This window comes from Nesoenas mayeri, assembly GCF_963082525.1.
Source record: "Nesoenas mayeri genome assembly, chromosome: 4".
NCBI classification, from domain to species: Eukaryota; Metazoa; Chordata; class Aves; order Columbiformes; family Columbidae; genus Nesoenas; species Nesoenas mayeri.
Window position 1 is genome coordinate 7,208,762 of NC_137540.1, and position 26,169 is coordinate 7,234,930.

Here is a 26,169-nt window from a genome sequence, read left to right on the forward strand (position 1 = left end):
TGTGGTAGGACTGCGGCACTTGTGTGCAGCACACCAAGAAGTCTAGGACAGATCTGTGTTATACTCCATGTGAGCTGAAGTATGTTCTTGGAAGAGTCGCTAACGAAGAGCTTGTATGCAGAGCTTTGGTGAACCATGGTAAAACTATTTGGAGTTTTGATTTGTCACGATTAATATATGAATTGGAAGTGTTTATGTGAAAAAAGGTCTAAGGACTTAATTTATAGTCATCCTGGGTAGTCACTTGTTTTCTGCTGAATCTAAAGCATTGACATTGACTGGCAACTTTTTGGAATAATGTGCAAGGAACACATGATTACAAATAAAGAATCTGTAAACCCAGTAACCCACTGCAATGCACAGATGACCTACTGTATCTCTTAAAAGAATGCAGAGGATTCTCTTTGCTCCCTGAGAAAAAGCAACATGTTTGAGGCAGATAGATCAACTGCAAACCTCATGTGTCCCAATCCAATCACCTCTGTCAGGACTAAAAATAATCATAAAGTACACAGAACTGAGAAAACACATGCAGAAATTACAGTACAAAGAAGCTTTTTGAGTTTCCAGATATTTTCTGTGTATTTATTTATTTATTTATTAATCCTAAAACAGTTACCAAGGCTTCCCTACCCAACCCGAAATTTATTGCAAAAGTTTTGCTGGCATATGTTTAAGATGTTACTTTGGCCAAATGCCAAGAATAAAAGGTGGTCTACAAAGACATCTGTTGAGAATAATAAATGCCGTAGAGTAGGAAACTTCTGCAGGTTCACCCAAGCCAAATCCTGAAGATAAGGTCAGTCACTTGCTTAGACATTTGTATTTTACTACAACTATGAAAAAGAGGAGACTTGTCTAGCTACTGGAAATACCACAGCTATTGCAAAAAATGCTTAATACTGTCACAGACTGTGCTTCATCACAGATGAAAAATCCACAGTTTGTGCACATTTCTTTTCTTTTGATCACTCCAGTTATGATCATTTTACAGCTGAGCTTCTATAGTATCTGAGGCTGAAAAACTTGAATTTGGTGGAATTAATTCTACATATGATATGTTTTATTTACAGGAAAAAAAATAAACAAAACTGGAATAAATACTATTAGATACATCTGAATTGACACAAACAACCAACACCTACCCCCTTTTTTGGTAGACTTGCAGATCAAATCTGTCAGATGGGAGAAAATAAGTCTTGCCAAGATGCTCTTTTATTATTATTTTTAGCAACACTAACAGAGAATAAATAAACTGGGAAAGCAGACATCCCACAGGATACCCTAATGAGAAAACTTTATGCATCAATCATATTACATTTCTTGTGCTAGAAATTGATTTATGTCACTTAGTTTTATAGAACATATACAACACCTTCAAAATCAAACCAGTATTCCCTTCACTCTGTAGATGGCCTGGAATCTCCCATAAAAACTCTTCTGACTCCAAATCTTGGTCATAGCCAAATACCTGAAATGTCATACCTACAACTCGTACTTCCAGTCATCGGCAGCTCCTGTAAGATATTAGTCCTAATACTTCATGTACAGCTGAGAAACGTTCTCTAAGGCTTGTGCACTCTGATAATGTGCATGTAATTGGAGGCAGAGGCAAGAGGAAGAAAATCTCCAGGGTAACCTTCCCCTGCAGGTAAGCTGCCTACTGCTGATGCACAATGGCATTGGCTTTTCTCATTTTTAAACAGTTAACACATAAATAATATATGTGAGAATATACAGTACCTTTTTAAAAGTTATTGCTGATACTGAATACTTGCCCCTAGTACTCACAACAGTATTTCTGTTTGGTTTTGCAACTACTTTATGTTTCTTAAAAACGAACATGGGAAGAAGAGCAAGATTTCATAGTTGCTTAAGGCAAGCAAATACAAAGGAGTCCTCAGCCTGGTGGCTGCTTGGAATAGAAAGAATGAAATCTCAGTGCTTTTCACGATACAAAAGTGCTCTTTCGAAACTGCACAGGAAATTTACTGCGTATAATTACACCTGAGTCTCATGATATGAAAGGCAGGATGGAGGAATTAAGAGAGCAGGGTTTGTGCAACACCACTACTTACTATGCGTTTGCCTACGTAGCCCCAGTCCCTGACTGGAGACTCAGCAGAAACAACGAAATATGAGGCACCGTCAAAGACAAAGCAGCACAGCAGGACAATAATGTCTTTTTCCAATTTCTCACAACAGTAGTTTTCATATTCTTCTACACCAGGCCTAGTTCTTCAAACTCAAACTCCTCACAGCCCTTCTCTGTTCTACTGAAATTTTCCTTTCCTTTGGTAACTTGGGAACAGAAAGGCGGGTGAAGGGGAATCAGAGCCTTCCAATAGCAACCTGAAATTCTTCACGTCTGGATAACAGCGTGTCTGATAGAATATGTTTTTAGAGGTGCAAAAATCGAAAGTGTGATGATAAAGACATTCTCTAAGCTAGAAAGAATTATAACAGTCTAAAGAATAATTGAAACATTCTATCTGTAGTTCTAAGCTTAGCCAGTTTGTTATCTTCATCATTCAGAGGTAAGTCTTTCAAAAGCTAGGAAAATTTTAAATTAAATAACAGATGAAACTTCAAAGATCTACATTTCAGGCCCAACCAGGTGATGGTATTGTACGGTTACAGGAGAACAATCTCCAATTTAGACATGCCCTTTTCTGCAAGAGAGGAATCTGTCTACATTTCTTGAAGATAAAACAAGGATATTAGGAGAAATGGGATTTAACACAAGACGCATCATCACCTGGAAAAGCCATAACCCTCCTCAGCTCCTAGAAGTCTTGTAAATGTACCAGTTGCTCTGCAGACTGTCATCATGGAAAGATGTAGGAGAAATTTCCATGATCTTCTCTTTTATGAAGCAGTTCTATATGGACATATTCATTTTCTAACACTTTACTCTGAAGATAATGCAGCTTTATCACCAACAACTTCCAGGATGACGTACTTTGATGTTGAGCTTGATCCGTACCCCAACTTGGGAAAATGAATAGGAAAACATTTTCTTAATCTGCCTCAATTTTTTGAAGGAAAAATTAAGAAGTAGCTTCTACCCATTCAACCAGCTTATAAGATTCTTTTTCCCCTGCAGAGCACTACAGGGTTTGTGTATTTGTCCTCTTCACTGTATTCATAAGCTACTGGGGTTTTTCATTGGTTGTGGTTTTTGTTGAGTTTTATTTCTAGTATAATTTCTGAAGTGACATTGTCATACAAAGCCCCCGCAACAAATGCTCATGTTCTCATTCTCTGTGCACTCATTTGTTCACTCATTTGTTCTCTTTTATTTAAAAATATGTGATAGCCTATTTCAATTTTAAACCAAAGTTGAAAGAGTTACAACTCTGAATTTGGTCACTGTCTGTTACACAAAGGTTTTAATGAGGAAAAAATGGAGCCGTACTAGTGTACACTTCTTATAATATTCATTGTGATTTACATAATAACCAATTAATCATGGCCTTATAAAACCCTTAATAACTGTGTTACTCATTAAACATTCAGCTTATTTTCCTGAGTTTTGATACTACATCTTCCTAGGAACTTACATTTCTCACTGTAATTCTTTTTACTGTTATTATTATTTGTTAAGGTACCTTCAAAATTAGAACCAACACAGACAATGAAAACTTAGCCACTAGCTTTTGTGCGATTGTAACGTTATGTTTTAAGCCTATTGAACAGAGATCTTTTTTAGGTTATATGTGGAAGATATATCTCACTATTGTCATAGAGTGTCCTATAAACTCAAAGATTAAAGCAAGAAGGCTTGTACAGGAGTTAAATAGAACTCTAGAGAAATAGCTTGAAACACTAATAGCCTTTTCATAGAGCTCTACAGGGCTCTATAAGCACTTTTAAAGTGCATTGCACTTGCTGTTACCCATTCACAGCAGGAGGATATGGATGTAACTGAAAGGTCCAAACAGACAGCCAAGCCAAATGACAACTTTCCAGAACCAAAGCCAAATTCTATTCCCAGTGATTTTCCAGCAGGAAGAGCTGTTCAACCAGTGCTAACCGCTACTGAAGGCACAACATTCGCCTGTGCATGCACGGGTGTCTGTAACATGCACAGAAATGCATTCAGATCACAGTTTTCCCATAACAATGCCACTGTTAGACCCAGCAATTTTGATAACATGTTTTCCAAGGACCTTTATTGTCTTTGGATCCCACAACAAATCTCTTAAAGAAAACAGCTGGATCAGGACAGCGGCCTGAGCCTTCAGGCTCTGAAGAACATTTTATTTTCAAAGTCTCTCCATGGAACCTATGAAAAGTGTAAGTCCATCACTAATACATTCACTTATTTTCTCAACTTACACATTAGATCAAGAAGTTAAATCTATTAGGCTTTTGTGTTTTGTACAACATGAATTTTACCATGTGTGTTAAGGTCATTAACTGGAATGACAAACACTGAAAATGTTTAATTTCCACAGAATTTGTGACCTAAGAGCTTAAGCACTAGTTTGTTGTCACTGTGGAACTTTTTTCTTTTAGATCTGGATCTTCATATATAGAACTCAGAGCTAGATGATAACCAAAAAACGTTTTTTAGCAAGATTTTAACTCCGTCTTCTCCTCCACACACTTGTGATCTCATCTACATAGATTAAGCACCATAAGTGAAATGGCAACATGTACGCTGAAACCTGATAATGGTTTCAGTATATCCAAGCAGGTTTCCTGATACTGATGATCCATTCCTCACCAGCTGACTTTCAACTACTTGTAAGAGTAAAGATAGGCATTGGATGATGTTTCAGTGGTAATAGTTCACAGTAAAGTCTGCAACTGCATGGCCAGTAGGTTGAGGGAGGTGATTCTGCTCTGGTGAGACCCCACCTGGAGTCCCGCATCCAGCTCTGAAGACCTCAGTACAGGAAAGACATGGACCTGTTGGAGAGTGGCCAGAGGAGGCCACCAAGATGATCAGAGGGCTGGAACAGCTCTGCTGTGTGGAAAGGCTGAGAGAGTTGGGGTTGCTGAACCTGGAGAAGAGAAGGCTCTGAGGATATCTTACTACAGCCTTTCAATATATAAAGAGGGTTTATAAGAAAGATGAAAAATATATCTATATAGAGAGGTGGTTTTGTTTGGTTTTTTGTTTGTTGTTTTGTTTTGTTTTACCAAGGCAAAGTTTTTTTTTTAAAAAAAAGAGGACAGGTTTAGATTGGACATAAGGAAGAAATTCTTCATTATGAGGGTGGTGAGACACTGGAACATGTTGCCCAGAGAAGATGCGGATGCCCCATCACTGGAAGTTTTCAAGGTAAGGCTAGATGGGGCTTTGAGCAACCTACACTGCTGAAAGATGTCACTTTCTATGGCAGGGGGTTTGACTATATGATCTATAAAGGTCCTTTCCAAGACAATCAGGTCTATGATCTACGATTCTACGAAATTGTCCTCTACCTGCAGGAGTTTAAGGTATGCAATTTATATCTACTAACAGAAACATTTTTTAAATTCACTGAAAAATCAGGCATCTCTTATCTGAAATACATAAGCAAATCAGCATGGAGGAGCCTCCATGCTATCCTATCAAGTGCTTCAAGTAAGATCAATAGCATATTTTAACAGTCACTATGTTGTGCATATGTGTTTTCTCTGAAATGTATCCACTAACGTGTTTTATCACTTGGTTTCTAATACACATGTGACAGCAGGCATACACTTCTTTCCTTGAATGGGACACTGTAGTCAGCTTGTCTGACTACTTGGAAAAAAAATATATATATTTTGAAAAGATGCATTATTTCATATATTATTTTTTTTCAAGCAATAAATCCTAAAGATATGAATGAAACTGACAGAAAAATGAATAACATATATTATCAGAAAATTACTCCACGGAAGACAATGCAGCCAATGGCTAGAACCTCTGTAACAGCATTTTATGTTGCTCAAAATGCATTAAGTCAAGATAAACAGGACACAGCTAGAAGAAAGGACTTAGAGGTTCCATATGGCAAGTGTACCGCTTTCTAACATGGAAAACTGAGATACAGTGTCCTGCTAAAGAATTTTCTTAAATTAGAGTAAAAAAATAATTTTGTATGCAAGAATGCAGAAGCTCAACACAAACTATGGACAATGTCAAACAATAACTGCATTACATTTATGCATTGGAAACACTCAGGTTCTTTATAAAACTTCTCAAAGTTTTGTTGTTGTTGGCTTTAAAAAAAAAAGTCCTACATTTTGTAGGCATCTGAGAAATAGACAAAAAAAGTATTTTTGACAGTAATAAAGCAAAATCAAAATACAGCAACATGATTTTAGAGTAATATAAGCTATCATAAATATACAATGAGTTACCGGATAGCCATTTCGCCCTGGTAGACCCTGGTTGAATGAGATGAAATGGTATGACACACATTAACAACACAGTCATGACATATGACATAACAAACATGCAGAGTACATTACTGGCAAATTATAGTTTGCATATTGATTAATGTTTGATATGTGATGATATTACAAACCAACAAATATGAAATAGGTACCACACAATGAAGAAATGAGGCTTTGGCAATGGTATTTACATGTTTTAACTTAAATAAATATTCTCATTAAAAGGCTACTGGCCACTTTGGATTCTCATTTAAATTCCTTTTGTTATGACGAGCATTATCCAATGTAAACTGAAGGGTAATATGCGGTTAAGAGAAAAAAAAAAAGGTCAATGCCTAGGCAGTAAAGTATTAGATACATAAGCTACCACTAGAAAATAGGTGCCAAAGAAGAAATTTGAGAATGCTATAATAGATCATTAAAAAAAAATTGAAAGCTCCAGCTTTGACTGTTATCATGTTACATTCAGTAGTCATGTACAAGGAAAATTAACATAGCACTGCAGTAGCCTTTGAAACTACAACATACACCTAATTCCATGCAGTGCTATGTGGGATGTACAAATATTTGCTATTTTAAATGAAAATTATTACCACAGTCTCAGGTGAAAGCAATAACTGAGTTCACAACAGTTGCCCCTAGCCAGACTGTGTCTATGAAAATAAAAAAGTGAATTAGGAACAGAAATTAAATTTTTCAATGCCTGGTAGAAACTTAAAGATTTACTGCCTGTCAGAAAGGTGAAGTCTCACAAGTTATAAGTATGAAACTTGGAATTTTAAGTCAGACACTTCTTAAAATCATTTGGTGTCAGGAGCTATTTCAGATTTGTGATAATATTGCCAATTTTTAAAAATGGATGTGTATATACACAGTAGGGAGCTGAAGTAAAACATATCCAGAGTGAGGCACACAGTAAACTCTTGCCACCTTGTCTTGTTACAGGAAAATTGCTTCTATAACAATTTATGGTTGATGTTTGTGTTTCATGGGAAGAACTGCAAAAGAAACTGGGAAATCCAGTATTTCTTTCATATAAACAGCACCATTATGCATTAAGTCTGTCATTTTGTGTCAGCTTATTAAATGAATTAGCCACCATAAACTGCTGAGCACACTGTCAAAATCTTTCAAGGATAAGTAGTATCACTGCTCAGTACATACAGTTAACAGTGAAATCATAAGGCCACAGCAGAAATTCAACATATTAATTCATTGTTTTCAAATATGCATGTAGCATACAATAGACAGATAATCTGGTCCTGAAAATATTGTGGAAATACTATATCTATCACAGAAAAAAAAAAAATATAGAAGTCTGCAAATACTATAAAAGAAATAGTGTTTTAATGGTCACACTTTTACACCACATGGTGCACATGGATGGCATGAAAAATACAAATGTTTGAGATATGTTTTTTTCCTTGTCTTCATGTCAGACTTTTGACCTACCCTGGGAATATGCAACAAATCAAACAAAAAACAACTAAAAAAAAAAATGAAGCAAAAATCAAAACAACGAAAAAAAAATAAACAGAATAGAGAAACTGTTCTCTTACAAACAGGATAAGGAAAAGATTCAACAACGTTAATAAACTAAACGTTGTTATTTAATATTCATTTTAGACAAGCATTTACTGGCTTCAGTAACAATTACACTGCAAGGAGCTGGACAGCCTGTATAATGTCAAAGAACAAGGAGCCTGTACCTCAATAGTCTGTGACAGGTGCAGGGGAAGTTACTACCCAGCAAAAGGCAGAGTGACTGAGTCTGAACTTAGGATAACATACTCACACATTTTTATACTGCAGTAAAATATGTTTTCAAGTCATAGGGAAAATGAACACAACATACTTACATGGAATTGTGATCCAAACTGCTAGCTGGAGTGCTGAATATAAAGCTTTACTGGTTTAGACACCTTTTTCTGATTAAATTATCCAGCTCCAAGATGATTAGTGAGTGTTCACATAGTATAAACATCAGAATTCCCTCTTGGTGATATATGATCATTTTATCACAGTGATAACTTAACAGGATCTAACAGATTGCTCCCTGATTCTGGAAGAACCAACAATGTATCACTGTACTTACAGGAGGTCCTGTGGGGCAGGAGAGAAGGAAAGAGGGTAAAAAAAAGAAAAAAAGAGAAAAAAATAATATGTAAGCTTATGAAGTTATTAAAGAAAGACACACATGTAAGAAGCCAAGCACAAGGCCTTAGGATTGTGAGCAATACTGTACACATTTTCCCATTCAAGTGCTTTTTCACTTTGGTTGTGCTTTGCAACTAGTATGGCTAACTTCTAAATGCATGCGCTTACCTTTACCAATCCTCCAATTACAGTCATGCAATCTTAAGCAAGTTGCTTCTCCATATGTTTCCATGCAATTTCATGCCAGTCCAAAACTACCAGCCAAGGACTACAATTTATTTTGTCAGACTCCACGTAAAGTATATGTAACCACACCAGTGTCAGCCGCACAGTTAGCATTCGTTCACAGCTCGGCTGCAAAACTGCACAAAGTACCCTTGGCATTTAACCTGGGCATCTCATCAAGATACACGCACACCGGCATCTTCCAGCCTTCCAGCTTTGCCTACAAGGGGAGGTTTCAGTGGCCACCTGACAGTGCTGAACTTTCTTTTCATCACCTTCCTTTTTCAAGGCACACGTATAAAATGCTACCTATTAAAATGTCACACTTCGTGAAGTGATATTTGCACATTTTTTCAATTATTTAGACTCAAAGACTTTTGTGCAGCAGCTCTTGGAAACATTATCAAAGGGTCACAAATCAAATCTACTATTTCAGTCTTATTAAGCTGAGCAGCTGCAGCCCCCAAGTCAATGGCATTTCATTAAGCTTTTATGCCTCTCTCTAATTTCTGAATAAAGTGAAGTGCAAAAGGAGTATAAAATGGCAGCAGCTGCACTTTGAGATTGCTTTTAATACTGACAGACTTTTGGTTTTAACAATGCAATTTTATTATCCAGTAACTAAGGTAATTTCTTTATCCTGGTAATCATTCTTAAAGAGTATTTTAAGGTCTAGGTCTGTTTTTAAATGAGTGGGATTAATTTCCTTTATTAATAGTTTAATATGTGTTTATTTGAGATGTAAAATGAATTGACAAGCCGCCTGCAAAGTAATTGTCAGGATCATTTCTAAGACAATCTTCAACAACAGAATTTCCTTCTGTACCATAGCATTTTTATCTGAAGTAAATACTAATCTAACGTTGGCTGAAAAACACAGGGTGATTTATATTAACTTTTGGGAGGGACTGGCTTCAATTTTGTGATGCAGAAAAACACAGAAATAGTTTTTAAGATCCAGAGAAATGGTCATTTACAGAGATAAGAAAAGCTACATAAGATTTGCAGAGATCAAGTTGATCAGAAAATTTTCCTAACTGGCAGATTAGACAAGACAGCCAAGATTTGAAATGCTCGTTTTCTCCTGTGTTGCCTCCAGAAAGTGCACCTTTCTGAAAGACTGAATCCCGCAAGGTAATCAACAGATCCAGTTCCTGTGAATGTCAGCAGGAAGAGGTGCTCAGCATCTCACTACATTGGCCCAAATGAAATTTCAATCAACACACCAACAGCAGGATTCTCTCAACAGCAACTTCCCAGGTACAGGGCAACAAACCAACAAATTATCTTCTTATTTGCATAAGAACTTAACTGCTACTCATTTCCAGTAAACAATAATTTCTCTCATATAGAGTAGTCTACTTATCACATCTTTTCCCTGAATATTAACCTCCTTATCATGAGGAATTTTATTTCCTTCTCTAAGTCCTTATAAAATTGTTCACCTCAAACCAAGGAAGCATGATGCAACACTGACTTACAGTGCTCCAACTACCGACTTAGGTGGAGTTATCCTAACTTGTGCAAGTGTGAGAAGACACCAAAGTGGTTTGACAATTAGTAATGTGTTACCAACGATACCACACCAAGCATTATGAAGTGTGCCTATAAATTCATGACATCCACGACTAGAAAACCATCTGGAAGGCCACCAGGTATATGCCAAGGGTCACAAATTTTTACCAGAGAACTTTCAGCACTGTCTTCCAGAGCACACAAGCAATAACGCTAAAAATGAAGGCATGCTGGGTACACATCCCCACAAAAGCACAGATGGCAAATAACTATGGATCTTATGAAATTAAAAACTTACCAGTCTCTCCTCTTCTGCCCCGCTTACCTCTTTTCCCTGGAGGACCTAAAAAGAAGATGTAGGATTGTAAATATTTCCTTGAAATTAGATGTAGAATATAATTGTGTTTGGATTGAAAGGTGTTAAACAGATGCACTACACGAAGTCCAGGCACTTTGGCTGAGCAGGGCTAAAAGATCATCAGAATAAGATTTTTGGAAGTTGAAGATAAAATTGACAGCTTCATCACCCACTGTAGGTGCTCTGAAAAAAGGCTGGGAGAAACTTTAAAGGTCACCCAGTTCATCCTTCTTTCTCAAGGGAAAAGTTAACCACATCTAAATTATTACTGCAACTTCCACAGGCATTTTTTCACCAATATTTCATTGTTCTGCCAAGTGGAACATTTTTCTCTATGTTCAACTTGCTGCACTGAAACTCGTCAATTCCTGTACTTTCTACCATGAACCCCAGAGACGAAATCGCTCCTTTCCTTCCCTCAAAAAGAGATTTTGTATTCCTCAGAATTACTACATTATTCCTTCAATCTTCTGAAACCAAACTTATCATGGGGCATTAAATTTCATTCAGTTATTCCTATATTAAGCCCAAAGATTAGAATTTTTTTATAAGAGCACATGTAGCCTTCATCTGAAAATATCCAAGAGATGAAGAAACAATCAGGTGTCTTGTCACCTCCCAGACATCAACAACAATATATGTGTTGTTAGACACTAAGGTTCTTTGCTTCCAGTCTGTATCTGTTAGGCATAACAAAACAGCTTAGTCCCTGTATGCTTTTGCTTTCTCCACAAATATTTGCATACTATAGTCAGTGTCTCTGCCACCTCTAAAGAAAATAATAAAACCATTTTTGTCCATCATTTCTACACTCCAACCTTCAACATCCTTTCTAAACTGCAGCCATCGGTAGGACATTGTTCCTCCTTTCTTGGTGACCTTGAAATATTGTTCCTGAAAATGCAGGGATATTACACTTGCACTTTTTGTTGTACAGCTCGTGAGAGAAGCAGCAGCTGTGGTGGTGACACCAAGTACTGAAATGCTGCTGCTCTGAAGAGAGAACCACAGGTGGGACTCTCAAAGCTGATGAAGAGGGGCAAGTGCATGGGTGGAAATTCCAAAAGCAGCGACGCGTGCAGGAGCACAAGTACCTCTGCTGCGGTTGTATCTCATTGTAACATATATTAGGTGCACATGTGTTTTTTGTGCAAATAGTTAAGCAACTGCCTGCTACTTTAAACAGCTACAAGATTTTCAAATCATCTTAACTATCATCTCATAGCTTTTAAATGCATACGAACACCAAATCTTACTTTGTACTTACTTTCCACTGTTTGTGGAAATCTGGCTTAAAAGACTAGGATGCTGAAATGAAACATCAGTGGTATTTTGATATAGATGTAAAATAGCATTTGTTTGGTGGAGAAATAAAAGAATGTTGATTAAAAGAAAAAGAAAAGAGAATCAGCTCCTGCCTTGAAGGTAGAGACGTTAATTCCTACCACAGCATTATAAAGCTCACTAAAATCCTTATTTCTTGTTCTAATCATTACAGTAGTGGCATAAGGCAACACAACAATACTATACAAAGCAAGAACAGCATAGGATATTCCTTATCAACAGCATGCTTAACAAGACAAGAATTTTCTTGCTGTTGTTTTTTTATTGTACACTAAAAAATAACAGAAGTGTCACTCCAGCATGGAGAACCTTGCAACTTCCTCCTGAAAAACTCCAGCTTCTGCAAGAGTTAACTATTAAACTTCTTACACAGGTAACAGCATGTTACAACACATAATAAGTTTCTGTACATGTATACTTTTTTTATTTCAACTAACACTGAAATTTATTAGAGTCCCTGTGCACGCTCACACCTCTGCAGGAGCCCTCAGTGGAGATTGCCTGAGCTATCCCCAGGCTCACAAGACAGCTGTGCATCAGTCTGGGCTCAACACAAGCATGGATGTGCAGGAGAAACTTATAAGGCTCTTCACCAAGTAATGACCTGCCTTTCAGCATTTAACAAGAAAATATTCTCATCCTGTTTTGCAGAATGTTATTTTTTCAAATGTTAACTGTGCTATAGGCATGCACATGCACACACAAAAATGTCTACAACCAAGTTTCCTGTGAGGAAACAACAGAACTTTGAAATTAAAAAACTTCAGCTACAGACCAGCAAAAGGCATTAAAGCCACTGACAGAAAACTCTGAAGGTAACTTATGTTAATTTTAGGAAGGAATGAATTTTGTGCAGCAAACCAAATTTTCACAGAGCATTAAATTGCCAGTTGAGCAGCTGTGTACAGTGATGGCAAAGAGGGGCTTCAGTTCAGTTCTTTCCTCTGACATCACGCACTGATCCCTTCTAAGCTTGGAATTACTAGATTCAGATCTAAGTATCAGTCACCAGAAAAATGCTTGTTAATATCATATTTCCAAAGTAACTGTAGCACTGAAGTTAGGAGAATTCCCCTGGACTTACACCAGCATTAATGAAATCAAACCACTGCCCCGACCTCTGGTTTGTCAGGCCAAAAGTATTTAAAGGCCACTGAGTGGTGTGAATCACTTCTCCCCATCATTACAATGTCTTTTGGTTTCTGCACTAGTCAGATCTCTGTGAACATGGTGGCATCGGCAAACTGTGAGATGAGAGGTGAATCTTGCAAACTTCTACTGGATTTTGGGGACTATTTGAGGAAATAATTTCTATTTAATTATTACCAATACAAAGCAATTCATCTTAAACTTTTAACCACAGATGGTTCCAGTTCACAACAACGTTAATGCTGACATTTAAGGTCATCACTAGATGACTAACTCAAAAACTACATGAGCTTTCATGTTTTCCAGAACAGGCTTCTTTCTCTAAATCATAAATCATAAATCATCATCTGTTGCTCCAAGAGTTTCCAGCCATCAGAACGCTGGGCATTTTGCTATAAATATCAATTTTCCATCTGTCTATAGTTTTATAAGTTTGCACTAATTGGAAGATTTGGTGGAGACTCACTGCAGCAGAAGGAGCAGTGAATAAAGTTATACTGGGGGTAAAAATCTCTCTAGAATCATATCAGAAATGTCCATGCTGAATTGAATTTAATCCAGAGTATTTAAAAAGTAGGTTGTTTTGAACATATTTTTATACTAAAAATATAAAACTTAGAAAGAAAAACAAAAGTTTGAAGCTCAGTGCAGTGAGCTGGGTTAATAAAGATTAATGATTCTGAGCGAGAAGCAAAAGTTGGTTTATAGCAGCCAGCTTTGCCAATACCTTGTTTTCCAAAGCTCACTAGATTTACCTTTAGCTAAGGAGTAAGAGTAAAATGCCAGAAGATAAGCTGGTTTTCAGTTTTAGTTTATTTTAGCTTAAAAATATTTGAAATTTTTATATTCTTCAAAAAACATTTATGAATCTAATTTTTATGAGCAGAAAGTTTAGAAAGGATTATTTTTTTCTTCATTCCAGTGTCACAAAATATTAATGGCAATACCATTCCATACCTATAAAGGGAAATTTGAAAATTAAAGGGGGGTAGGGGGGGAAGGTGTGGCATGCATATTTCCAAAAGGTAAGAGTCAATTATTTCTCCATACTTCTCTGAATTTATCTTCTCAAGCACTATATGTCAGCTGTTCAAATACTTTTGCCTTTCTTACATGCTCATAAGGAGCTCACAAACAAACAAACAAAATCTCCAAACCAGACAAACAAAAAACAACTACACCCACCCCACCCACAACTGAGTTCAGCCACATAAGAGCTTTGGACTTTGACCCTTGATATTTTAACTAAAATATCAGCAACAAAAAGTTAGAAGTCAACAATAAGGCTGTAACAAATAATTCCTTCCCCCTCCCCCGAAAGTCTTCCAATTAAAATTCAACATTCTTCTCAATCTTCAGTATAAGTATCTGCTGAAGTAACTACATACGAAGTATGATTGTAGAAACCATGTAGGAACAAGAATGAAAATTAATAGGTTTTCCAAGACATTTTCAAAAATATTAAGCACAACTTTGTGACATTCACCTCCTAGTAATGGGTATTCTAATCTTTGCAGTCAGAAATCCCAGATTATAGCGAACCAGATCAGAATTTATTAGTACAGATAGAGTATGGTCAGATCATTGCTGTGGTCCTGGAGAGGCTGACGCAATGTGCTTTATTCCTTTTCAATAATTTAGTAATATGTCCTCTATGTGTACAGCAGCACAAAAGATCTACTGATTTTTTTCTACTGCTATGTTGGTGGCGGTTATCACTAGAAGAAATGAGATTACAATTGTATGTACTCCACTGTATGCCTTGCCATATACCAAAAAAGGTCACATAAATCAGCTACACACCTACAGAAAGACTCAACCATGCATTTAAGCTTTAACAGACATTAAAATCTGTCTCAATCTAGTACTTAAGAACACCACAATTCTTAATTTTAGATCCATGTATATTTTTTAAATCAGCTACAACAGATGAAAACCACACTCTTAAAACTGTTTGTTATTGCATTTTTCCAGTGCTTGGGGTTGCATCATAAGTTAAACTATGACATCACTGATTTATTAAAGACGCAAAAATATAAAGATCATGTACCACTGTTGACATATTAGACAACAAAAGCAGGATTTTCTTCAGCTCTCCATCTACTTTCTAAAAAAGAACATTCCAAAGCATGAACAGTGTGTCCTTGCCCAAAGGGAAAAAGGATTGACCTCTCAAAAGTCTAAGCCAAGAATAGTGTCTTTCTTCTCCGAGATACATTTTTAGCTATAGAAGAAGTTATTTATGCTATAATAATGCATATTTATGAGGCGCTAGAAAAACTGGGCTCTGGTTTTAATTGGTGTGAATCAAGCTACACTATTTCACATCAGCTAAGACGTTTGAAAACAGGAATAGACGATATGCAGTTTGCCTATGTCAAGCTTTGGCTTCGTAACTTTCTCTTAATCTTCTGAAGTCTAATCCTATGCTATTAAGGAGACAGATTCAATAATTCAGTGGCCCAAACTGGTAGAGGAAGTCATGCCATAACAGCTGGGTCTTTCAAAAACAGTACATATTCATCTTCAGAATTAAGGGTGGAATGAGCACATTGTTACACTGGCAACACTTGTGTTCTTTCATTTATTGATCTATTTACAATATATTTACATATATGGATATATTTACTTTTTGAAGCAGCAGACTGGGAAAAAAAAACCAAACACAAACAAAAACCACAACAACAACAAACACATTTGGTAGATGAGACCTAGGGTCCCTCTGTCAGCACCTGTCAGGCACATCAAGGTGCTTTGCAATTTGGTCATGAGCTGATCTAGAAAGTTAAGTTTTTCCTCATTTTGGAAAGAAGTACCATGGCATTATAAAGTCAAAAGAAAAGGATTTACCCATCTCAGGTTATACCAAACTCTAATCGATACCATTGTCTCTGTAAAGAAGAGCTCCTACACCAAACTGGTGCACTAACCTAAGGATAACAGAAGAGTTCAGAATCCAGTTTCCTGTTTTATTGATGCTCAGGATCTTGCTCACTTGTAGCTTGATACACATACTTAGCTAGTTAAAAGTAATGAACATTACATGTGTATGTGAAAAGAATAATATTTTCCTGGCCATTTCAAGGGACAGCCATTTCACACGTAGTATATAGCAACACAGGATTTTGACTGTCAAGTCAGAAAAATTAATTGGCACAATTACATTTCCAGAGTAAATCCTGAGCAACTTTGCTAAAGATAGCAGAATTACTTCAGTATCATTAAGAATAAAACTGCCAACTTTGCTGAAATCATGTGATTAATATATCTAGAACTCAACTGAACTAAACCAACCAAGCCACCCAAACTATCCTTGTTGATTCAACAGTAACACTGGCAAAATAAGTACTGTTGGTTGCATTGAAAGCTCCCTCACCCATATTTGTCAATAGATTCAACACTCTTCCATAGTACAACCCAGCTGCCATCATTAAATCCCATTCCACAGTTCTCCCTGTCAAATAAACTCAGAAAGGACTTGCAGTACCACACCAAACAGAACCAACTCCTCGCTGCTCACAGAGAACTGCTTCCACCAACAACTGACATCCCTGTGTTTCACAGCCCTGAGGGACAGTGCAGGCCAGCAATGCATGTAGGCAGCAAAGCAGCAGCTACTAAGCCCAACACCTCCTCCTGTGACATGGGCATGCCACGAGCAGCATGGTGGCCCCCATACTGCTAGCCTCCCCCTGCTGAAATGGTTACTGACTTCAGCTAACAGCACTGAACCATCGCAAGGGGATGAGCTCTCAATCAATGGGCATCTGGGCAAAGTGAGATTCAACAGACACATCCATGGTCCTTCCCCATAGCACTGCCATCAATTACGTCCCACGTAGGGAAGAATGGGAAAATTTCTACTTTTTGAAGCTGAGCACATTCTTACAAACACTCCATGGATCTATTCCAGCCTACTTCATCAGTCCTTTTGCTCCTCCCTCTTTTCTCACCTTTTTTAGCTCACGTAACACTTGGAGTCTCCTCCCACTCTGCATAATCATCCCGCCTGGCATGTCAGTCTTCCGCTTTGTACTTCAGTCTGTCTGGGACAGCCTGCCTGAGGTTCCCACTTCATAAATTTATCTACCTCATTTTGATCCTCAACTGGATAAAGAACATTCGTTGTTTCACGCACAGTACATCAGCTTTTTGGCTCACCATGAAACATCATTGCATTGCAGGGCTTGGATACATGTCAGAGAGTATTACGCAACTTGGCTGAGAAAATGCCAAAATCAGTCTATTTGATCCTCAGCAAATAAATCTGACCTCCATAAGTCAGATTATTTGTACCACTTCTGTGCATATTACATGCAATCAGATTAGAGGCATCTAGCCTAGCTTCATTTTATTAGTACCAGACATTATTGAGGGAGCTCAAAGAATCCTATGATCATCATTTTTAAGATAGCCAGAACTGCACATGCACATATTTATTCTCTCTTTTTTCTTCTCTGATAGTTAAACATACTTGAAACATGCAAGATAAACATCCCTTCCAAAAATTCTTCCATTATTAGTATTATATTTCTTAATTAATTCTATAACTATATCAATGCCTACTCCTTTTTTTCACTTAACCTTGTAAAATCATTGGTGTAAGAAACCATGTGTGACAACAAGCCTCACCATGAACACATACTTCAAGAAGTATTTGTTTCTTTTTTCCATGGTAAGCTTACTGTCTCATAAAATCACAGATGTCTCCTTCTACATTGTTATGAGACTTAGAAACTTGCATTCCTCACCCAGCTTCTTGATACTGTTGTGCTAAATAGCATACGCATTTTCAAGATATTCTCTTGTTTGTCTCCTTTGTAAGGTGAACATACTCTTTTCAGTTTCTCCACCTGAACTGTCTCCATATCATAAATCATAATAATTATTACCTTTTCCTAAGCTTTCTCTGATTCTGTAGTGAGTCTTTTAGCATGATAAGGCTGAAACAACTCGTTTTTTCCACACTCCTGAGGTCTCACTCCAACACGACTCCTACAGGAGGAGCACTAATGCATGTCCGGTAGAGCTGCTCCATACCACGAGTCAGCAGCTGGTGAGGGACAGTCTGACACAAGCTTTCCTGTAGACTCTGGCAAGAAGCGTTTGGGTTCTCAAGCACTTTCCCAGGAGCAGGTCCTCATTTCATTCATTCTGTGTACTCAAAACTTATTTTCATGCTGTCTTTAGAGACATAATGTCTCTAAAGACAGCTCACATCTGCAAATTTCACTCTGCTTCATCCTTCTAGCAATACACTGGCATAAAAAGAAATCAAAGGCAGAAATTTCTTAAGCAAGACTTAGTGTCTTCAATTAAAAATTGTAAGATAAGCCCTGACAAGCAAAACATCCATGAAATTCAGTTCTTGGCTACTGGTAACCACCAGACACCCTTTCTTGTCTTAATTCTAACCTAGAAGTCCAAAGAGATACTTTGCTTCTGTAACATCTGCAGCAGGGGGTTCGCAGCACCCCTGGGTTTTGAGCGTTCCCTAAACACTGCACAACTTCCACTTCTCTCTCCCTCCACCTGCCCTCCTCACAGATAGAGTTTTCTGATATGAATGTACTTCATCTGTTTGATTCTACTCAGATCCAAGGCACTGGGAGTGTTTGAAGTCAGGTTTTCCCTGCCCAGCCCACAGCTAGTTTGTTGGGCTGAAGCTGCCTGAGAGCTTTGCAAATGCTGCTGGTGCTGCTCCCTGGAGCCAGATGCTTGAGTGCTTAAGTGATGTTCCCTCTTTTGGTTGCTCTGCTGGCTGCCAGCTACCAGCCCAATGTGAAGACTGGGTTCCTTAAACACTACAGAAAACATCAGGTACATGTATCTTCTCTTAATGCCACAAGGTAAAGTGGCTTATCTACTTTCTACAGATACCACGTATGCCCTTATTAACACAGGTAATAGCTGTGAGAGTAAGTTGCTCTCTCTACAAATTCTCCCCTCACCAGTTTGAATTTTTTCTGCTATGTTTGTTTCTCTATTGTTGTTTTCCTGTTCTATATGAGTGACCAGTGTTCTAGCAAAAATGGCATGGCTAGTTTATCTAACAGACCTAGAGCATATTTTGCATTCTTCTTCATCCTTATGTATGCTAACACTTTGTCCACATCCTTTGCCGCAGCAGTAGTTTTAGGAGTGCCTTCACTAATCTATTCATACACATAACACAAATCTTCACTGAATAGGAGGAGTCTTGTGATGCATTACAGTCCCAAAGTTTAATCATATTGACATTTTCTCTCCTTTTTGTTCAGTAGGAGGAGGACTGGGAAAGAAAATGCTGCTGCTTACATGACCTCATTTTAGGAAGACAATGCAGAACATGTAGGTTCTTGAACTTTACATTTTTCACTGCTTACTGCATCATTAAAATGCTATGGCAGAACATGCGTAACTGATGATATGTAAAATACTTTCAGAGATGAAGATTCACATTTATAAGACAACCAGAAAAATTATTCACCTCAGATCACAGCTTTTATGTCCAGATACAAGCTAGAATTTTGATTTATCTTGCTGAAGCAGCCTGATATAGATCCCAGTAGCCTGGGCTGGTTCTTACAGGCTAAATTTTAGTCATGAGGCCACTAAACTATTTTAATGAACATATAAGACTCCAAGCGCACATGGTCATCTTTGCAAACACAGAAATAGCTGCTATCACCTGGCTGACAAATATTGCTGAGGGACAGCTGAAGTATGTAGGGATAGCTATTCAATACTAGCAAGGCACGAAAGTCTTCTCATCATTTCAACTTGCCATTCCATTGTATTATTATCATGTCATATCAATAGTTGCTCCTGTGATGCAAAAAGCATGACATATTGAGAAAAACTACTTAAGCTTGATTTAACTTTTTCCGATACTAACGTAGATAAAATAAGAAATAAGGTATCAGAATTAAATTCTTCTTCAGCTTCAATAGAATTTGAAGGACCTTTAGGAACAGATTTAGACAGTTTTTGAGGACATGCAGCCATAATGGATGGTTAAGCAACTACACAGTACAACTGCAGTTGTATAAAAGCAAGAGTTTCAGAATTAAAAGTCCTTAAAACCTAATCTTGCATCCACCTTTAGAAAGTCAAGTTATACTTCAGTGTCAAAGTTCCGCAACCAGCAATGTCATAACAGTGGAAAGAACATCTTTGTCAAATGCAGTGCTCTGGACACACAAACTCTCAAGTAGAGAGTCTGTCATGAGTCAACTTTTCTCTAATATCTACACGATAATGCAGGCTATAGTCAGGACAGAGTAGGACTGCAGAATTTCAGGTAGTGCTATTGAGAAATAGGGACTTCTCCATGTCAGTCAATGCACTCTCCCACCCCAGTAAATGGCAGGTACCCTGCCATGCAGTAAGCACAATGCAGACATACATCCTGGCTGTGGCTTTCATGTTACTTGTGTCAAATTGCACTTGATCTAAGCAGTTTTTCACTTAAGAACACGGTCTTGGATGTACATGAGAGATTTTGGTCATTACTTTCACTGGGGGTTCACTCTAACCTGAGGAAACCCATAATCTCTAAGCTTCTTCAAGGAACTGAGTCCAACTCTCTTGAGGGAAAGAGAACACCTCTCCCATGTCACAATGGGTTGAACACAGGCTTAGATGTATGTGCCACACCAGAGCTGAACCCCACACAGCATGTTAGAATCCAAATGGCCTTTTTCCTCCCAAGTCCTACAACAATTTATTCCTTCTGCTATAACTTCCTGCCAAGTTCCTCATGTTCTTTTCCATTTGCATCTCATCAATCTGACTATTTTTTTTCTGTTTTGTTTTTTAAAATGCATCCTTTCTGCTTGCTGACCATTTGGCTCTCAGCTGCCAGCCCCAGTACAACAGCAAGTAGGTGCAACAGCTGGAGAAGAGTCCTGCTCAAGCACCCACTTGTTGATTAGACACCCCATCAGTACTCCTGGAAGATGTAACACAGGCTGTCGGTTTTGCTTTGCAGCAGTTGGGATAGGTCATCTCAGTACAAACATGGGCTGTGTTAAGCATATGAAAATAATGATTTTTCCATGGCTTATAGCGTTGTGAAATTAGAGTGTCATCTTTCCCCCCCGCATGACAATAGCAGAAGGTCACATAAACCTGATAAAAAAATATGAGCTGAGGTTAAATCTCAATCTTTCTCTCCAAAGTACAGCTATGTCAGATTTTATTAACAAAGAACAGGAAGAGCTTGAATATCTTTCCTTTAACTTTCATTCTTAAACAGCTGGTCCTGTTTAAAAAGAAACACCAACAGACTGCAGCTAATTTTTGGCAAAAATGTAATTCACTGAAAACTGAGTCTCACAATGGCAAGGGAGAAGCAATGCTAATAACAATAGGTCAGCTACTCACAACTCTTATTGCAGTTGGTCATGTTATTTTCACTGACAGTAGTGAAAGTAAAAGTACTTTAGGATCAATGATTCAGATTACTCTGAATGTTGAGAGTTTTGTTACAATTTTCAACAAGTATTGATTTAGACGAATACAACTGCTTTTGAAAATCTTACTTAAAGCACTTTCAAATAGATTTATCACTTTAAACACCACAAAACATTCTGAAGATAAAGTTTGACACTGCAATTTCAATTTTTACACTGTTCTGTTATAGCACCTACAGAACTAGTAATTTCTTGAAAAGAATACCACTTTTTAAAGTAGATTTAACCCAACTTTTTAATCTGTCAAAAATAACAATACTGCCTTAGACTTTATTGAGAGGGTAAAAAATCTATCATTTTATATACAATGGACAGATATTGAGGTAGCTGCTATGTGACTGTAGAGTAAGAAATTTTTTAACCTGCATTTGAAATAAACCTGTAAAAGCAAATAGCTTACCAAATTTATCTATTTACAAGCTGTAGCTGAACCGAATACACAGTTGAGTGACTACAGTTTCTTTCAGTTTTAATGCCTCTTGAAAATCTGAAGTGATCTACCTTAAGCTACAAGCTACTCAAATTTTCTACATTTTCTGGGTTTTCTTCTCACCTTAAGAGCAAGTGTAAAATCTAAATTATTGACACAAACAAGTAAGATATCGCATAATTTGTCACATCAGTTCCATCTTATTCTAAACATTGTCTCCTGCAAAGTCACTGAATAGCCTTGCTACATTTTTAAAGATGTGGAACAACAACATCAACAGCATATTCAGTTTAAACTGTACAACACAAATGAAATAAATATTTAATATCCTAGACTATCTCCACTTACATTGTGGAGTCCAGGTGTCTCCTCTTACTACAGACTTGATCCGCATGCCCAACTTTTAAGCCATGATTGACAAGACTTTCGTGATTATGATGACAGATTAAAGTGTTCATTGAATGTGGAGGGTTTTTATTTCAGTTGTGGCAGTAGTGTACTGGGAGACAATGAAATACAATACCACAGGATTAAAGGCAGCACATAACTAGTCAGGCACTTGGTACTGCAATCATCTTGGTCTAACCCACACGTGCTGATCACCCATCTAAACATAAAACCCTACCCTGAGCAGAACATATTCCTTTCAAAGTCTTACTCACGTGCCTACTCTCATTTCTAACATAATAAATATATTATCTGACGAGCAGCTTAGTGACAGCTGCACAAGTTAGTTCTAATTACAAAAAATAATAAGTGGCTTTAAAAGGTTCAATAAATCTCTGTTGCATAACAGCACCAAAGTAGCACAATTATTGCTTACAAACAAAAGTAAATAAATAGAAAGAGTGCCAGGACTGCTTTACTCCCAAACTCAAAATGACAGTTTCTTCTGAATAATCTATAAAAGCATTCCCTCTGTTGATTCACCATTCACCCACAGAACATGAAAGCAACAAACTGAACACAAATGCTACAATATATCTTGTCCAAATTAACACAGGAGGTACACAACTGGAAAAGACAAAAAAATAATAAAAAGGAAGTAACTTGTTCACTTTGGTTTACATCTTACAGCTGCCTGTGAACTTTTGCAGTGATACTGGCTTTGGTTCCTAAGGAGACATGTATTCAACCTGACAGAGAGCAGTAAAATATATTTATTAACCTGGGCTACATCCTGCTCCTTAGTCTCAATTATTTTGAGCAGTATGCTTGCCTGAAAAAAAGTCTTAGAAAGAAAGTACAATCTGTGTTGAATGTCTCCCATGCTTTAAACTCTCTCATGAGACTATGTTCATGAAATACAGTCTTTGATCCACTGGGCATTACTTCAGATTGAGAGGAGAGCACACTGGATAATCACTACAAAAAAAAAACTTCAGCATATGCCAAAACAACCAGGACTTGGATTGTTCTTGCTATACAAATCTCTTTCATAATTTAAGAGGACACACAAAGTTGTACCAGGTCAGGCTCAGAGTAAAATTAAATAATTAACGGATGAAAGTTTATTATACTACTATAGTGACTTGTTTCACTATCTGTTGCCAATAGTTTTTAAAGTGTAAAAAATTGTCTAGTATGTAAAGCTTAGTACTTGTCCCACATATAGAGAGCTTGCAGAAAGCAGCACAAGTGAGTGGATGCTCTCAGCTGCTTCTCTGTGGCCAGCTGTATCTTCGGTAGCTTGGAATCCATCCAATGCTGTAATTTTGTCAGCCAACTGTAACCCCATGTTGAACTTAAAGAACTTAATCCACTCTATTATTGCCTTTTCACAGGTGGAACCTGTGCCCTTTTCTTTTATCAAGGTCCTTCTTATGACATAATAGAGACTCCAAAAATCTAATTTATACAGATCATCCTTTACCCATACAAAGAAAATGGATTAGCAGTACAAGTAAGTAAAAAAATTCCATCTCTAGTAAAGCACATGGAATTGATTTATCATTTTAGACTGCCAGACACGCAAATTTACATTCAGAGTCAAGTATACACACAAAAGAGCTTTCTACTTTAAGACAACTCCAAGGGGCCTTATCAACTTTGACTGAGGCAAATCTTCCCCTGAAGCTATGGGGCTTTTACTTGGGCAAGTGCTGAATTAAAAAGAAGCATCTTGAGATTTGGCTCAGTCTCAAAGGAAAAAAAAAAACAAAGTAATGGATATTCTTCATAATATGCTACAAAGCTGGCTGTCTTCTAACATACAACAGTTTGCACTGTGTAAATAAGAGTAAAAGATTCTTGTACACCAAAACTACACACTGGTTACTTACAGTCTGCTACTGTTTATACTTAAATATTAACTGCAAACGTTACTTATACTATTTTCAGAGTGTGAATGACAGCTATTAACAACGTTTTTCACACACCTGCTACAAAAACAGTGTCAAAGCTGATTAGACGGGTACTTAATCAAGTTAAGCAAACTCCTAGATAGCAGCGTGCTTTTCAAACCATGTCCATGTGTGTGTATGTGAGAGTCAGTTACAAAAGAAACACACCTCACTGTCAACACGGCAACCTGCTTTAGTCTTCCATCTGCAAAACACAACTGTAGCTTACCACAATCAGTAAGTGGCAGCAACATTTGTACTGAAATAACAATAATGGAGAGCATCTTGGAAAATGAGACAGTGAGCTCTTGGATTTCTACCCTACAAGTCAAGCTGCAAGGAGCCTGGCATGTTCCATGCAAAGAGCTACTGAAAATCTGGCTCTGAGCATCACAGTATAACCTTCAGGGACCTGATCAAAATGGAATGCTAGTCCTTGTACAGATATTTGAGCAACAGTTTCATTCTTAACGTGCCCAGATGTGACATATTCAAGGTGTCACAAATGGAATAAAGCACTTTTTACAAACATATTTCTTAGTGAAACTGGACAGTATGACTTAACGCTGCCTTTAAAGAATGGGATGTTGAAAAGCGCTAGGCTCCATATTACACCTAAATGCTGTCTAGAGTTAATAAATTTATATGGTGCTGTACTTAAATACCCTGCAAGTAGAATTTGCAGGAAGTGAAACATTAGCACTTTGCTATGACTAAGTGTTGTGTTTTACTAGAGGCAGGGAAAAGTTAGATTCATAATATAACAGGAAGCTATATTCTTAACCCACAACAAGATTAAGCATTAAAAAATAGAACACTCTTTTAAAGTTTAGATTGAACTTCAAGGACTATCTGAATGAGGAAGTAAGAAGGTTACATTAAGGCTAAGAAGTCTAATCATTCTCCTACCCCCTCACAGTTACAACACTGCCCTAGTAAGGGTCAGAGACCACTGAAAGTGTCCAGCCTTCTTCTTGTGATAACAACAACATGTGTGCAGAGGTCCCAGGAGAGAAAAAAATAAAAATAAAAAAGGGCTACAGCTTTACTTAGATCCCAAAATCAGTCATATGAACTCATACGTTCCTGAACAAAATACTGACTTGGCAACAATGTTTGGAACAAGTTATAGTTTGCATATAAACCTACTTGGCAAGTCAGACAGCAGGGTATTGGAATAATTTCTCTTGGATAAAGGCATAGGCTAACTCCTTGGTGTCAGTCATGAACAAGTATGCTGGGGTCTGGCAATATTTCTCAGATGTTAATACAGGGTCATGATCAGCTGCTGAAGATCAAAGCCCAGACATCATTTCTGAATTAAGACTACAATATCAGCCCTAATTAAACGGATAGTAAATTCAATCAACGAAAGCCTATCCAAACTGAAAAGACCCTGCAAACCAACCTGTTTACTGTTGCCTTTCACATACAGCCATAAACCAGACACTGCTAGAGTGTGCATGCACACGTATATTCAAACACACACAGAGATGGAAGTGAGCTCACACAGACCTAGGAGGAGCAGTTTCTTTCTATGGCCCACACAATGTCAAATCTGAAAGGCTACTAGGTCCTCAGACATGTCACACACAAATAACAGACCATAGAACAAATACTAACCATATTATTACAAAGTTTAGCAATTTTGTTATAATGCAGTAAGAATTTCAGAGAAGAAAAATGTTTTTATTGTCGATACTTGCAGCTCCTCACTTATGTACTTACACAACCTGTTGGTGGAAGCAGAAAATTCAAGTTGCCCAAGTTAACACTTCAAAGTAATCAGGAAAAACAAAACAATAACAAAACAAA

At 37.4% G+C, this 26,169-nt stretch overlaps 1 protein-coding gene across 1 annotated transcript in view; it reads right to left on the reverse strand.

The window, feature by feature from the left end:
* The window catches only part of COL25A1 (collagen type XXV alpha 1 chain), a gene marked incomplete at its 3' end in the record, with an annotated part of 302,483 nt that overhangs the window by 134,397 nt on the left and 141,917 nt on the right, over window positions 1-26,169 (reverse strand). The window contains exons 3-5 of the mRNA XM_080344309.1: window positions 10,574-10,618; window positions 8,474-8,481; window positions 6,343-6,369 (exon numbers count right to left, since the gene is read on the reverse strand). Of these exons, the coding sequence (XP_080200435.1) occupies window positions 6,343-6,369; window positions 8,474-8,481; window positions 10,574-10,618 (80 nt within the window). The remainder of the gene's footprint in view (window positions 1-6,342; window positions 6,370-8,473; window positions 8,482-10,573; window positions 10,619-26,169) is intronic.